The sequence below is a fragment of the Polypterus senegalus genome, chromosome 15 (genome assembly GCF_016835505.1).
Source record: "Polypterus senegalus isolate Bchr_013 chromosome 15, ASM1683550v1, whole genome shotgun sequence".
NCBI lineage: Eukaryota > Metazoa > Chordata > Cladistia > Polypteriformes > Polypteridae > Polypterus > Polypterus senegalus.
This window is the reverse complement of record NC_053168.1, coordinates 97,191,290-97,207,562: the sequence shown is the minus strand read 5'-3', so window position 1 is coordinate 97,207,562 and position 16,273 is coordinate 97,191,290. Positions and strand designations below refer to the sequence as shown.

General features: G+C 38.5%; 1 protein-coding gene across 1 annotated transcript; it reads right to left on the bottom strand.

The window, feature by feature from the left end:
- Positions 1–1,497: 1,497 nt before the first annotated feature.
- LOC120515510 (serine/threonine-protein kinase pim-1-like) lies at positions 1,498–12,069 on the bottom strand. The gene is made up of 7 exons (XM_039736571.1): positions 12,010–12,069; positions 8,102–8,186; positions 7,913–8,013; positions 7,781–7,831; positions 1,915–2,293; positions 1,664–1,840; positions 1,498–1,589 (listed from the first exon to the last, which is right to left on the bottom strand). The coding sequence occupies exons 1-7, from the start codon at positions 12,067–12,069 to the stop codon at positions 1,498–1,500; spliced, it is 945 nt and encodes a 314-aa protein (XP_039592505.1).
- Between the last annotated feature and the right edge of the window lie 4,204 nt (positions 12,070–16,273).

Here is a 16,273-nt window from a genome sequence, read left to right as displayed (position 1 = left end):
AAAAATGTTTTATCTGAAGTCGAGATGTGGCCATGCTGACATTATCAGCTGCCTTAAAGGAGTAGAGTGATCATTAGGATAAAATAGTGAATTGAATTTGCACATTACTTTAAATTAAACATTATAAAGCTAAATCAATAAAGATAGACCTGGACCATTCAGATATGGCTACACATGTTTACAAATTCCACTTTTTTGTTACTATTGTTTAATGTACAGCTTGCTGGGCTTTTAAAGGAAAGTGCAATTTAGAAGAATAACTGAATTTAGATATTGGTTGTATGGTTCCTTGTATCAGACAGATATGGCGCCGCTAGTGGTGTCTTAACTGTTCACAAGCAAACAGTATAGAGAAGTAAATTAAACAGCCCCATGATATATAACCGCTTATGAGGCCATAACTGGATGGGGTTACAGTATTTTTAATTTTATAAAAACTGGCCTTGAAAGTAGGTACAAGTGGTAGTTATAGTATTTAATTCACTTTTTATTAAATTATAATGGACATCTTACTCCCAGGAATTAAAAGTGAATTTACAATAGTAAGTACTTGTTCTTACAGATCTTGTTAAATTGTACCTAGATTGCTAAATATATATGGCATATTGATTCTGCCCCAATGCCAGCCCTCAGTTTAGGTTTCCTATGTGTTGGTGAAAATGTTAACAAGAGGAATTTTCACAGTTCTCACTGCTATCATTAATGTTGAATGGTGACAAAAATGAAGTACTGATGGTGATTTTAGTTTGCTTAGTGGCTGTAAGCTATGTGTCAAACGATTTTCGCTGGTCTGTTTTGTTCACATTACTGTTCTACATGAGGAAACAATTCTCAATATATCATGATTTAAGTGACCAAAGCATATTTTTGAGTTGCGTAAGATTTTTTAACTACTTCTAATGATCCTTCATTTGACAGAAAGTTGGAATACCTTTAATCAAAGAACAAATCAATTTTCCACCCCCCATCACCCCCAACCATTGTGGCATCTTATCATTATTCTGTTTTAATTGATACTGTCACTGTCCCTTTATACATGCAGCTTGTACTGTTTTGGGTCAGATGTGCCAGCTTTCTAACATTCTGAATTAACTGATGCATTTCACTAAGTGCACATGGAGCTGCTTTTGCGTATATGTTGGAGGGAAGGAAAATAGAGGTAGATATGAATGCTTGAGGTAGAGGAGCAACAATGCTGCTTTCAGTGGGAATGACAGAGTGTGATTCTAAAAGAGAGCACTTTACTCAAAAGATGCTCACTTGATTCCCTCGATTGCTTGATGTTGGAACTGCTTGCAATTGATGTTAAGGTTTAAGTGGCATGTTAAGCAACTGACAGGTTTCATCTGACTTGAGAGTGCTTTACATACGAAGAACCATGGCTTTAAGGCCAAGAAGGTGGCTGAATATGACAGTAGTTGGACTGTCATTTATGTTAAGCTGCATGATCTTTGTGTGGTAAACAAGATGGAATAGACTCACGTAACCTAGCAGCTATCACTGCAGCCAGGAGTGCCTTAAGATGTCTTTCAGGGTGGGACGATCTCTGGGACGCAAACATAGGCACTTCTTAATTAGTTCCTTGCATTCTGAAAAGAGAAAGGTAAGCATGAACTCTTTCAGACATCCACTCCCCAGAAGCTGGTCCCATTTCCACACTTACCCTGTGACAAATGGTCCGGGATATGAATGCTGCAAGTCATGATCTCCATACTACTCTGGAAGGGTCGAAACCCAGACAACAGCTCGAACAATGTAATTCCAAGTGACCACACATTGGCAGATTCAGGTTTGTACTTTTTGTACAGGAAATACTCGGGTGGACAGTAGGCCAGTGTCCCTAAAAAGACAAAACTCATCTGTTGTTCTTTTTAGAATGCAGGTGAGGCTGTCACCAGCAACACACTTACTTACCTGGGCGACGTGCATACTTCTCTTCTAGGAGGAAGCCACCACAGCCAAAGTCAATGAGTTTTACCTGGCCAGTTGTGCTCTGAAAAAGGATGTTCCTGGGCTTAATGTCACTGTGGAAGACACCTCGCGAGTGGCAGTGCATGACTGCCTCCACGATCTGTTGAAAGACCGATTTGCCCTGCTCCTCCTCCAAGGGCCTCCCTTGTCTTTTCATGTAGTCTGTTAGACTGAAGGAGGACTCTAGAAGCTCCATTACAATGAAGGTGTATGAGGGCCGAATAATGTACTCATACATCTGGATGATGCTGGGACAACTGGGCTTAGCGCACACTCGGAGCATCAAACCAACTTCCAGAGGAACCTTCTTCTGTTTGCCAGGCTGCCAAAAAAAGTGTGATCATCATAACAACTGCTAATATGAGGGTGGGCATTGTTTCTTTGTGAGCTTTTCTGGAAGGACTGGAAATGTTTCAAAATGGTAGCACCTAAACCAGACACACAGGCATACAAGAATGTGTTCGGAGCAGTAGGTATGTTTGTGGGATATTTGTATTTACTACATTTACAGTATTTGTTCTTTCTTTGCTTTCCCAGCTTTTCATTTTCACATGAATCAGAAAATAGGTTTCTCCAAGATTTTTCACGGTTAGTCCTAACTCATCAGCCAGTAGTTAATTTATTCTTGCTTTAATTCATTCGTTTTTCAAAATCCAAATTCTGTTGCAGGTTTGTAGGAAGCAGGAGAGCACAGTGTTGCAGTGATACGCTGTTGCCTCGCAAGAAAGAGACCCGCATTCAATTCTAGGTGTACCCTTCATACAGTTTGCATGTTCTTTCTATGTCCACGTAGGTTTCCTCCCACACTCCAGAGACACGTAGGTTAGATGGATAGGCATCGTGGGCAAACATGTAGGTTCACTTTGTAAATAGATGGCACACTGTCCAGGGATTGTTTCTGCCTTGCACCCGATGCTTACTAAAATCGGCTCAAGCTTACCTGCAACCCTACTCTGGATAAGTGGGTTTGGAAGACAGGAGGATAGGTACAGGAACCCAAAACAGATAATAACTGACTCTTAAAGGGGAACTGGCCCATTGAAAACCTCATATCAACATGCCAATCCACCTAACCTGCACATCTTCAAAATGTTAGATTTCTTAAAATGCATAGAAATGTGACCAAACATGATAGAGCTTATTTTTCTTTTGAGTATTTACAGGATCATAGAATAATTCTCAGTCCATCCTTTTTCTGATCCATCCATCATTCTATTTTTTAATTAATATTTTACAGCTTAGGATTGATGATGCCTGTTCTGGCAGCCTTGGGTGCAAGGCAGGAAGTAATTCTGGATGAAAATGATTAAAAATACACTGCATCAGTCTACACATTCTCCCTATCCATGAAGTATTTTAACATTGAATATGAAGAAACAACAGACAGAGTACCATTCCAACACATGACACACTCCTCCACTCATTCTTTCAGGACAAATTTGGAGCTTTCAGGTAGCCTGATGAGCTCATCTTGACTATGTGGGAAGAAAACTGAAATGTCCATGGAATGACCCCTTCAGGCAAGGGAAGTATGATTATAATCAGGCACCTGGCATTGTACCCAGGGCTTGGGATTTGTGGGACGCCAGTACTAACCAGTGTGCCCCTCTTTACTGTGCCATTTTAAAGGCACTAATTCTCTATGCACAAAAAGAAGCTTAGAATGTGCATATGCAACTTTCCATGCAAAAATCAGGATTTTGATTCTTTTGGATGAGAGAGTAAACCAGAGGCAACCCATATAAATGTTGGAAGAAACTGCAAGCACCAAGCTTGTAGTGATCAGGGGTCAAGTTTATAACCTGTGTATGAATGAAAAGAGGCTCAGAATTTGCATATGCAACTTTCTATGCAAAAATCAGCATTTATAAAAGGAAACGGGAGAACCTGTATATATGTATGGCAACTCTGACCCATGTGTATGCAGATTTCGGAGAAACTGGGAAATGAAGCCAAATAATAATTGATTTAATAATAATTCCTTCCATCAATTTATCTGTTATGCACATTAAGCTTACTTGCCTATAGTTGCTTGGATCTGCCCAGTGATTCTTTTTATATAATGGGATAATATTTGCCATTTTCCGGTCCTTCAGAATTTCCACATTGTGCAGTGACTTCCTAAAAATATACTTCAAGGGTTTATAAATGTACTCACTAACCCCCGTTAAGAACTCGAGGGTAAATATTATCTGGTCCTGGTGATTTGTTTGATTTCATCCTATTTCATCTAAGCAGTACTTCTTCCATTACAACTTTCAAATTTCTCAGTACCTCCTTAGTAGTCCCTGTTACTCCTTGGAGGTTATCCATTTCCTCACATGTGAAGACTTCAGAAAAATGAAAGTTTATAGTATATATTGTTTTATTGTAAACACCTTACTGCTTATTCATAGCCTAATGGCTTAACACCATATGGCTCGTGTGGTGCTTGGAAACTATGCAAATGGTCAAATACAAAAGGAATGAGCTTTAAATGAGCAGCAGGATTTTGTTTTGGTGAGGGGTGGGTGCATTTTGACGGCTGGCTTATGAGCTGATTTGCGCTTTCAAGAGCAGTTTGGTTTTCCTGATTTAATTGGGGCAATTAACAGCATTCATAGCTAAGAGGGCATGAGAATGACACTGATTTTGTTAACTGTGAGCAGTGACATTTGATTAACGCAGAAATCGGAAATGCTAGGGTGAGAACGACAGATATTGTGGTTTGGTGGCCTGGGTCAACCCACGATTCATTTATTTCATGGCAAAGTAGTGTTGGCAGACAGTTTGCTCATGATGCTATTGTGCATGATGGATAGCTTGTTGGTAAGGTACCTGGCTGAGTGCAGTTCATTATATGGCCTATGCTATTGATTGTAATAGCAATCATGTCATCCTGTACCAGGTGACAATGGCTACCCGCTGGCGCTTTATGCCTTTCCCTGACCTTGAACATAAATGCCATGCTGAGTACACCATAGAGCAGGTGGTACCAGCCAATGAACATCTGCAGCATTGTGATTGCATTTGTATGAGGATGATTAGCTTAATTCGTATGTGGCTGTTTCAGGGTGACAACTGGGCAAGGTTCAAGGCATGTTCATGTACGCACATTTACAAGATGATGGTGATTCATGAAGGTAAAGTGTGTAAAAATGTGCATGCACCAAGTTTTAAAAATCAGATGTTTCTGGTGTATGCATTTTCTTATTGTTTGGTGTACGCATATTTTCATTCTTGAATTCACGCAGAGTTTTAAAAATGTGACCACAGGTCAGAAGTTAGACTTACTGTATATAAACTTTTAAAAATAAAGGTGCCAAACTTGTTCTTCAGCGCAAAGCCACAGGGATACAATTTTTGGTTGCCATCAATATGAAGGTTTCAGAAAGAACCTTTAATGTATTTATATCCATAACGGGCTCCATAAGTAATCATTTATAGATGACGAGAGAATTGTGAAATAGCAGTGGATTCATGATTTTAAAAGGACAATAGCATAGGCCATGTTGAGGCTTTCCACATCCTGCTCAGTAGCCTATCTATACATTAAAAATTTCTGTTTTGTCCACATATTAAGAACCTTTTCAACGCCCAAAGGACCAACTTCATAGCAAAAAAGATCTACCGTAGCGAAACGGTTCTTAGTCAGGCAATGGCTCTAGGAGGAACCACACAACCCAGTAAAGTGCCATTATAGAACCGTTATTTTTAAGAGTGTACAGTGTGTATAAATGTATTCACCCTTTAGAAGTTTTCACATTTAATCACAATGGATTTAATTTAGCTTTTTGACATAAATCAACAGAAAAACACCCTTTAATGTCAAAGTGAAGGCATAGCTCTAAATTAATTACAAATGTAAAACATAAAATTGATCACATAAGTGTACACTTCCTTTAATGTGACACAACTAAAACATCACTGGTGTAGCCAATTGGTTTTAGAAGTCCCAGAATTACTTAAATGGAGGTCACTTGTCTGTAGTCAAGGGCTGTCGATTGTAGTCTAAATGCTACTTATCTGGAAAAGTCCAGCTTGCGTCTAGTCAATATGGTGGCCTAACCTACACAGTGAAGACAGACGAACACTCCAAGCAACTCCATAAAAAGATGTTTGAAAAACACAAGTCAGGGGATGCTACAAAGACTTACAAACAAAAAGGCGATTGAAAATTTGTGGCTGCCCTTTATAAAGGCTGTTCACTCATAATACCAATGCAACCCGATGGAGCTTGAGCAGTTTTGCAAAGACAAATGGGGAAACATTGCAGTGTCCAGCTGATAGAGACCTGTGCACACTGATGCAAATCGATTATGGCTGCCAAAGGTACATCACCTAAATACTGACTTGATGGGGGTATATACCTACAGTATGTGATTGATAAGACAAGGCAACAAAAAATTGTTTTTGGTAATCATCTGAGACTATAACACACTTTTCTAAATCGGTATTTCAAGCTGATTTCAGATCCACTTTCTGTTTTTTTCTAGTTGCATCAACTTTTTAAGTTATGAGTATTGTTAATTTACAATATGTACTTTCGTTTAGTTTTTACTAAAATGCAAGCACCAATGAGGTAAATGTTTAAATATCTTCAGTGCAAAGTCAATTAGGCACACATTGTGGCATGGATATACTGAACGGTGTCAGTCAGCTACCAATGTTTCTTCAAAAATGCTTAGAGTAGGATTATCTTGTGTAGACTGCGTCTGGACCGCCGTGGCACAGCATCCAGCAGCAGTCAGCCATCATACTCTCATTTCAGAACCCTTGATAGCAACGCTCCATTAACTGAATGTCCTGGTTCATCACTCACCATAACAAGATTTTCTGGAAAGAACTCTAGATGCGAGTACAAGAAGTGTATTTTCTTACACTTGCCCAGTTTCTGGTATGACCCAAGCATATTCCAGACTCCTCCTTTGTATGGATGAGGCTTAAGGCTACCCTGAAAGTTTCACAGAGCCACTTGAATGCCTCCCAAGCTTCTATCTTGGCTGCTGAAATTGTTTAAAACCATCATCCTGCAAAACGGACTTGATCTGTGGATTTATAAATATCCCTTTCTACAGATGTCATGTGGAGACCAAGATTTCCTGGTCACCAAGTGGACAGCTGAAGTACAATTTGTATAATTTCTTAAGATCTGTGGTAATTGGGTGATGATGTGCTTTCATCATGACTGAACCACACACATAACAGAAACTGTCTAGATTAGATAATTAATACAATTTCTTGGCATGATAACTGAAATCAATTGCAGTTAATGCTTTCTGTAACATAAAAATGCAGACAACTGCCGTTAAATCTTATAATATTCGAAGGCTAATTATAACAAATATCATGCAATATACAGTATAATTAGCTTCATCACAAAAACTAGACATGCTAGAGAAAAACTAAACGCAGACTTGATATTGACATAAAAAACACTATAAAACCCGCATAAAATTATCTCAGTTGAAACCAACCTGTTTGACCTGTGAAATTTATGTTTTATATTTATAAATAACTTTGCAGGGATCTGTTCTCACTTTGACATTTAAGGGTCTTTTTCTCTTGATCACTTTCAAAACAGCCAAATTAAATCCACTGTGATTCAATGCTGTAGAACAATAAAATGTGAAAACATTCAAGGAGTGAATACTATTTATAGGGATTGAAGCACTGTGTTGTCTGACAAAACCCATTAAGCAAAAAAAGAGTTTGGAAAAATAGTATAAAAAAAGAAACAATTGCAAATAATCTGAGATTACTGCCCACTTTTAAACCTGCCCTTAAACCAATGAGAGTCATGTCTACTGGGGACTACCCTCCTACTTACCACTTCAACCCACTGGCGCCTGCAGTGCACTGCATCAATTTTTATTGCCACCTGCAGAGCAACGATGAGTGAGATGAATTTATTGGTATTTGGATAAAATAAGTTAAGTGTTGTTGGTGACAGCCCACTTACAGCTTCATTGTTAACTTTTCTCTTGGCCATTCTTACTTGTCCAAAGCCTCCTTCTCCAAGCACTCTGCCAAGCTCAAATCTTTGGAAGAGGATATCAAGTTCTACAAGATACGAACATGAGAAATGTGAGAATGATACAGCTTCAGCAGTACTTGTGACCAAACCCTCACACAGTTAAATTGTAGCTACCTGGGATTGTTCGCATCTGCTCGATGGTGAGAAATGACAGCTTTTTTTCAGCAGGCTGCTCATTATCTTTTTCAATCATTTTTTGCTGAAAGATATGTGCAGTAATAGTTACATAGCTGCAAATAAAGTCTTTATCTGCAAAATGTAAAATCCTGTCATCTGTAAAAATGTGTTCCACGCAAAACAATAATAGTTGGTTATATCCACAGGAGTCCTTTGTAGGAAAACTTTTTGGTTCAAGAAGTACATCTTGGACATTGTGAACCTCAAGAGTGTCCTTGATTGGGTATCTCCATAATAACAATCTAACCAGCAAAAGCACACCTGAAACTGTGGTTCCTGCTGTTACACAAATCAAAATGGGTCAATATCCATCTGCTGTTTAGGACCTCAGAAATGCATTTGATTCTATCTGGAAGATTTGTTGGTTAACTTAAGTAGAGCCAACAAAATACATAAATCAAATAGCACCTTTAGCATAGTCAAAAAAGTAAACGGAGGCAAGGCTTCCAAGGCAAACTCATCCAAGACCACATCTATTACTAGATGATAAGAAGTCGATACCAGGTGACCTAGTGTTTCAGTCACTCATAAAAATGAGGGAGTTAATATGGACGACACAATAATAATAATCATGCAATTTACATTTCTGTACCAGCCTGGGACCTGCTAATTAGCAAATACTTTGCATGACAAATTCTTCAAGAACTTCCTGTGTATCCAAAAATTCTTAAAAGATGATGTTCACATTGAGCTGGTGAGTCCAGGAACTCTAGCTAGGACATTCCAAACCTCCATGATTTGGTATTCTAGTTTTATCCCAACCTTAAATATTCTAAGCATAACAAACTTACAAAAATGGATTCATTCAATATCAAAGGTCTTTACATTTTATTAATGACTAAATACATATAAGCAATATATTTGTTAGTACTGCTGCCTCATGGATCCAGTGCCCAGCCTTTGTTTGCATGTGTTTTACATTGGAAAACTGGTCTTGCATTAGGTTCATTGTTAATTCTAATTTGACTCTGTTGGGAAATATGTGTAAGTTGGTCCTGAGATGGACACGTGCTACATGAAAGTTTGGAATCTGCCTTATGCCCAATGCTGCTGTAATAGTGTTTGGTTCCTGGCATCTCCATATGGGATGAACTGGGTTTAAGAATGTTATGTCACAGTATGCATATTAAAGGTAATAAATATTGGTTGATTTTTCAGCCATTTAAGAACTGAAGAAATTATAGTGTATTACCTTTTTAAGCAACCAAAAAGAAAAGGTACTTAAAGATTTTTGGCAATCTCTTTAAAGCAAGTGTACAGGTGTTTAGTTAGTCTCAGGTGGAATGGATCTGATCAGACCTTTCTTTTCTAAAGCCCTCTTTTTTAGCAAGAATTGGGAAATACAAGTAACTGAATTCCTTTCTGGAACAATAGCCAGTGTTGTTTCTGGACAACAAAATAGATATGTCTGCTTCAATCATAAAGGTTTGATCATTCTGAGCATGCTGTTACAGACTGCTTTTCAAGAATGTTGTCTCTAAGGCATTTTGCCAAGGAGAAATTAAAAGATACAATGAACAACTTTTTTCTTATGTGATAACTGATTTATCCTGTTATGTAATGTTTCTTTCTTAAAAAAATGTTAGATTTCTACCACAATAACACAATATGCAGTGTACAAGTCCAAGAAGGTTGTGTTGAAGCTTTGTAATGGTGAGGCCTCATCTGGAGTACTGTGTATGGGTTTGGTCTCCAGGCTACAAAAAGGACACAGCAGCACTAGAAAAAATCCAGAAAAGAGGGACTAGAATGATTCCAGGGCTACAGGGGATGAATTATAAGTAAAGATTTAAAGAGCCCTTTCAGTTTAAGCAAAAGAAGATTAAGGGGAGACATGACTGAAGTGTTTAAAATTATGAAGGGAATTAGTACAGTGAATCAAAACTGTTACTTTAAAATGTGTTCAACAAGAACATGGGAATATAGTTAGAATATTGTCAAAAAGTAAGTTTTATACAAACATTTGGAAGTTTTTCTTTGTAAAAAGAACCATAGACACATGGAATAAGCTACCAAGTAGTGTGGTAGACAATAGGACTTTAGGGACTTTCAAAATTAGACTTGGCATTTTTTAGAAGAATTAAGTTGGCAAAAATGGTTATCTTTGTTGGGCTGAAAGGTCTGTTCACTCTAGTTGAGTAAGTAAACAGACAATTGTTTAACCCTTTAATGTTCCGTGGATAAACTTTTCTATTATTAAAAAAAAATCTTGGAAGGAGACAAGATGTGATTTTCTCAGAGAGACACTTTGTATAAATCCTGCGAGACGAGTCCACGCCTGAGGCCAGAAATAAAGGACAAAGAGTAGAGGACAAAGTAGAACATCATAAAGAATTCAAAAATGTTGGCGCGGTACACATGCAGAGCAGGTTAGAGATAATGGAAGTACGAAAATTCGAAAGTCTCAAAAAAAAGGATAGGAAAGATCGCATTAGCACAAACAAACGGAAATTAATTACTCGGCAAAATAACGGAACATCGAAAATAGACTGAATATATTGTTTGGATTTAAACTTTAATTTGGAGACTTGTAGAATGTCTAATTCATGTTGTCAGCGAGAATTAAAAGATTCCAAAAATGGCGCAGTATGAGGTCCTATGAGACAGAGACTATTAACATGAGATTCTTTCAAGTCACACCCTACTTAGAACTATTTTTAAATAAGACCACAGTCATCTAACCTCAGTCGTGTGAATGGTTTTGGCAGACACACTTCCTATGTTCTAGATGACACGTCAATGATGAAGCGAAGAAGAAAGAGTATGGACAAACATTCAAAAAAGTCGTTTTATTTAATAGAGAGAAAGAAATGATATTCACTCACAGGCAGTTATACGTTGCATTGTCACGATGTAAGTCCAAACACAGAATCAAAATTCAACTTGAAGAAAAGATCATTCAAAATACAGTATTGTTTTTACTAAAGTTATAAAGTAAAAGTGAAAATAATGTATATGTAACAATTCCCATGAAAATAACAATCTCATAAAATTGTATATCCAATTAACCAAACCCGGGAGTGGGCGAGCGAAGCGAGCAGGGGCTGGAGCCCCCAGGTTATATCTTGTGAAAATCTTCTCCGTTTTGTTGTTTTACAGGTGGCAACAGTAGTTCAAGAAGATGGTTTCTGAGTGAAATTAGGTCTACCACTTTACTTTGGAATCTGTGCAAGTTGTGGGGTGTCAAGCTAGTTCTGTTGTAGTGATGGTTGGTTAAAAATGGTTAGGTCAGTTATCTGAACAAATAGCAAGAAAATAATATTGATAAAAAGAGCTGGAGGAGGTTACGCTTAATGATTTTTCACACTGCAGATGGAGCAGGGTAAATGTCAGTATACAGTATTCACGTCCCATTTTTCATGCTTATGCTCATGCTTTCTTGGATGAATATTGAGCTAGATTTAATCCATTGATTGTGCTTCTACTCAGACCTTTCAGGGCTGTAGTGAGTGCATACTCAGAGTCTTGTGAGGGGGTTCTGCTCACCCTGTTCTGCATCATTTCCACATAGATTAAGCAGAATAAATATCTTATAATTTAAATTCTGTTTCTGCTGTTTGAAGCAAATAACACATCTCAGGAAACAATATGCAGGGCAAAATTTGTTAATCACCAAGTGAATTGTTAAGGGATATTGCAACCATGGAAAAGCCATTAAATTCACCATCAGCATTATTTTTACATACATTACTTTGCTAAAAAGCTAATAGCATAAAATATAATGATTTTTCTACTTTGTACTCTTTCTAATTTGAAACTCTAATGGTTAACATTGCCTTAGTAGTAGTTGTTCATTTTTTGGAAAAGTGACATACTGTATGGAGGCACACTGGTAGCACACCTACCTCCTCCCGCTGACCTGCAGCAACGTTTTGGTCTTTGCTAAGCCCTTCTTCAGGAGACATTGTGGTTGCAGCTGGCCCTGTGAGAAAGTAAAAGAGCATTTCTGGGTCCAGTGGCCTTCTAAATCCCAGTTGTTGTGCATTAACAAGGGCTATTGTATTGTTACTAAAAGCATGTCCCAGACAACATCTCTTCTGAGCCCCTCTGATGTAGATATTATGAAAATTATGGCAAGGATAGGAAGAAAACTGAACGCTGACTGGGTGACAGATTTAAAACACTAGAAACCATCAGAAGAGATTTCTTGTCAAATATGCAATGCCTTAACCTTAACTAAGAATCGACAGGGCTTCACTCATTCATACTATCAGAGTGGCCCAGCAATTTCCTAGAATTGTATTTTAAGTATTATACAATATTGCGCTAAGCTCTCTTTCCAAAAGAAACGAGCCATGAACTCTGCTTACCCCATTAATTCATAGAACTGGAGTGTGCCACTTCTTTTGTTGTTAAAATGCACCTGTGAAATAGTCAGTGACATGACTGTGTCTAATAATAACTGAGATTAACAATTGTACCCATGTCTTTAAAGGAGGCAAACTGCTACCTTTTAAAAGAAAAATAAAAACAAACAAGGTTCAAATTAATCTTCTCTGATTAATCAGAGAGCATCAGCATCATACAAGAAGATGTGACTACTGTGGGGAAGCTGCTGGGACAACATTTCTGGGATTTTTGAGCTAGATTTGTTCACACATGTGCTGTACCCAGGAATTACATACCCAGGGTAAATTACTGGGGTAGCTGACATATATAAAAAGGGCGATACAGTAGAGATAGCTATGAAAACAGAGCAAGTCTGATTTTGGTTTTTAAAGATAAACTTCTGATATTAAACTTTCAAAAACACATTCCTTATTTAAGTTTCTTTTTCTGCTGTTAGTTTAAGGAATTAGATGGGACTAGAAAATTCCTTATGGTCATTGTACACATTCTGTAGAGCAGGGGTTCTCAACGTCGGTCCTTTGGCCCCCCTGCGTCTATTTTGTCTTTGGACTCCTGTGCTAATTAAGTGAACTGTTTTTTTCCAGATTTTGTGTTTTGGGAAAAATGTAGAAATTAGAAAACTAAGTTTGGTCATTTTCTCGGAGACACTTTAACGTCCTGCGAGACAAGGTAGTGAGACAAAGGAACAGCTGCTGTACAGGCTTTTAAATGTTCGAAGCGCAGTCCCCCGAAAATAAGATCTACCGCTAATCCGCCATTTTTGCATCTGTCCTGAGAGTGGCCGTATTTAGCCTAAAAGTTGCCCTGGTTACACTTGACATTGCAATAAACAAGCCATTCGAGGACCATTTCCGAATAGAAGTCAATGATTCCATTGAAAACAGAATGGATAGAAATCAACGGGGGAACTTTGTGAAGCCTAAGCTGCAAGAGGTGGTGACTTGGGTGAAGAGTTCAAGGGATAAAATCACTGAAAGCTGTGTTGCCAATGCACTATGAGCAGGTTACCTGGACAAGAAGTGTTAATTTAAGGAGAGCAGTATTGCTGCACATGAGAGATTGGGGTCATTAATTCTAAAGGAATTAGAGTCAAAAGAAATCCAGGAAGGAATTGCAGGTTCAGATATGGAGAGTTATGATGATATTCTTTTGCTTCCACTGGGATCTCTCATTAGGAAACATAATGTTAATTTTCACTCGTATGCAGATGACACCCAGTTATACCTTTCATTTAAATCAAATGAAGTTTCTCCGATGTTGTCTTTAATTAGTTGTGTTAGTGAATTAAAGGAATGGATGAATGAGAACTACTTGTCTTTAAATACAGATAAAACAGAGATGTTAATTGTTGGAGGGAATGACGCTGATCACAGCAATATTTTGTTGTCATTTAACTCAGTTGGAATCCCAATTAATTTTACTGAATCAGCCCGCAATCTAGGAGTTATCTTTGACTCTAGCATGTCATTTAAAGCGCATATTACAAAGTCGTCCAAAACATGTTTTTTCCATCTTAAAAATGTTAGGAAATTAAGGCGCTTTCTAAATAAACAGGATTGTGAGAAATTAATTCATGCATTTATCTCTAGTAGGATTGACTACTGCAATGCGGTGTTCACTGGCTGTTCAAACTGTTCTTTATACAGCCTCCAGTTAATCCAAAATGCGCTGCAAGAATTATTACAAGAACAAGAAAATATGAACACATAACCCCAGTTCTTAAATCTTTACACTGGCTCCCAGTTAAGTTCAGGGCAGATTTCAAAATCCTCCTTTTAACATATAAAGCATTAAATGGCCAAGGTCCGGCTTACTTGTCTGAACTTATCATGACTTACAAACCTGAGCACATTAAGATCTCAAGATGCCGGTCTGCTTAGGATTCCAAGGATTAATAAAATAACAGTGGGAGGTCGAGCTTTTAGTTACAGGGCCCCTAAACTGTGGAATGGTCTTCCTGCTTCCATAAGAGATGCCCCTTCAGTCTCAGCCTTTAAATCCCGGCTGAAGACTCACTACTTCAGTTTAGCATATCCTGACTAGAGCTGCTGATTAACTGTACATACTGCATCTCTGTTGTTAGTCATTAGCACTATAACATAAGTAACATGATAATTATATTTGAATACTAACCCTCACCTATTCTGTTTCTTTTCTCGGTACCCAAATGTGGCCATTTGTGCCACGGCCCACCTGCCAAGTTGTTTGCCTGCCTATGGTAAAGTCATCCCTGATGGAGGATCACAGGAATCATGGGAAAGAGGGGTCCTTTCATCGGAGCAACGTTTCAGCCGTGGCATGGCCAAATGGGGAGGCAGCTAGATGGATGAGGTCTCCAGGACTCTAAAAATATCCAAACCTAATTATGTCATATCATCTACTGTTAAACCGTAATTCTAAAATTTTTATTATTATGCTGTCTTAAGGAATTGTTCTGTTGTGTATATTGTATTGTATTGACCCCCTACTTTTGACACCCACTGCACGCCCAACCTACCTGGAAAGGGGTCTCTCTTTGAACTGCCTTTCCCGAGGTTTCTTCCATTTTTCCCTACAAGGTTTTTATTGGGAGTTTTTCCTTGTCTTCTCAGAGAGTCAAGGCTGGGGGGCTGTCAAAAGGCAGGGCCTGTTAAAGCCCATTGCGGCACTTCCTGTGTGATTTTGGGCTATACAAAAAAAATAAACTGTATATTCTAGAAGATGATGACATGATTGTATCTGAATAAATGTAGAAGCAGTTAACATACGGTAGTTTGTATAACATAGGAGGGGGTACCCAAGGGAGTCTGTGATACCGGTAGCGCTGTAGTTCTACTTAGCACATTAAATTAACAGTTTATTTTTTACACACTATGTCAACAGAAGCAACGGATTACAGTACTTGGCATGAATGGTATATGTTACACCCATCCGTTTATTGTAAGTTGTAACATTAAACTTATAACGTTATACCATGTCATCATTTAACATGTTGTATTTAGAAGTCGTCTGTCAAATTTATGGAAATGTTAACATTTCCCAATTTATTCTATATGCATCATTTAATGCCCGAAAGGCATTAGGACAGATCGACGAAAAGTTGGTAAGCTTCGAGAAAAGTTGCGTAATTTTGGTCTGCGCATGCATAGTATCAGTGAGTAGATCATTTCGATGGGTAGTATGTTTCGTTAGAACACCGGGCCTTTTGGGGTGCACGTTTTTCCTGCTGCGGTGGGTGAGTGTGTAACAGCTTTCAACCTCGTTTTTTTGCTTCTCGTTCTTTGTGGTCGGCGTACGGCTGTGGGCTTTTGTTTCCTGCTGGGGAAGGGTGCTGCATTTCATCTTTTTTAGGCGAGAAAAATCTTTTCTCGTTTGGGAAGGGGTGAGGTGCGGCATTTTTCCCTGGCGAGAGGCGGGGTTTCGCGGCCGCAGGGATCGAGAACGGCAGGAGACGGGGTTGAAACTTGGGGCACTATCTCGGTGTAAGTTGTTCTGTGCTTGCCTGCCGTGGCGGGGGAGGTTTGTGCACCGGGGGCTCCGTCCAGCGCGGCGCTATTGCGGATTCGTTTGGGTACCCCTCGTACAGTAGTTTGTAGAACATGAATACCGTACGTGTTGATTTGATTGTTGAACAGGCGTTAACGTGCCAGTACCGTATAACTGTTGAACAGGAATAAATGTACAGTACTTTACTTTTTTGAACTTCAATAAAAATAAGACCTACCCGAAAATAAGCCCAAGTGCATTTTTTGGATCTAAAATTAATATAAGACACTGTCT

Excerpts from the sequence above, each read along its gene's own strand:
- LOC120515510 (XM_039736571.1), bottom strand. The coding sequence starts at position 12,069 with ATGTCTCCTGAAGAAGGGCTTAGCAAAGACCAAAACGTTGCTGCAGGT. Across the intron at positions 2,294-7,780 it reads GGCGCCAGTGGGTTGAAGTG|CCTGGCAAACAGAAGAAGGT; the intron begins GTAAGTAGGAGG and ends TTTTTTTGGCAG. Across the intron at positions 1,841-1,914 it reads GAAGTATGCACGTCGCCCAG|GGACACTGGCCTACTGTCCA; the intron begins GTAAGTAAGTGT and ends TTGTCTTTTTAG.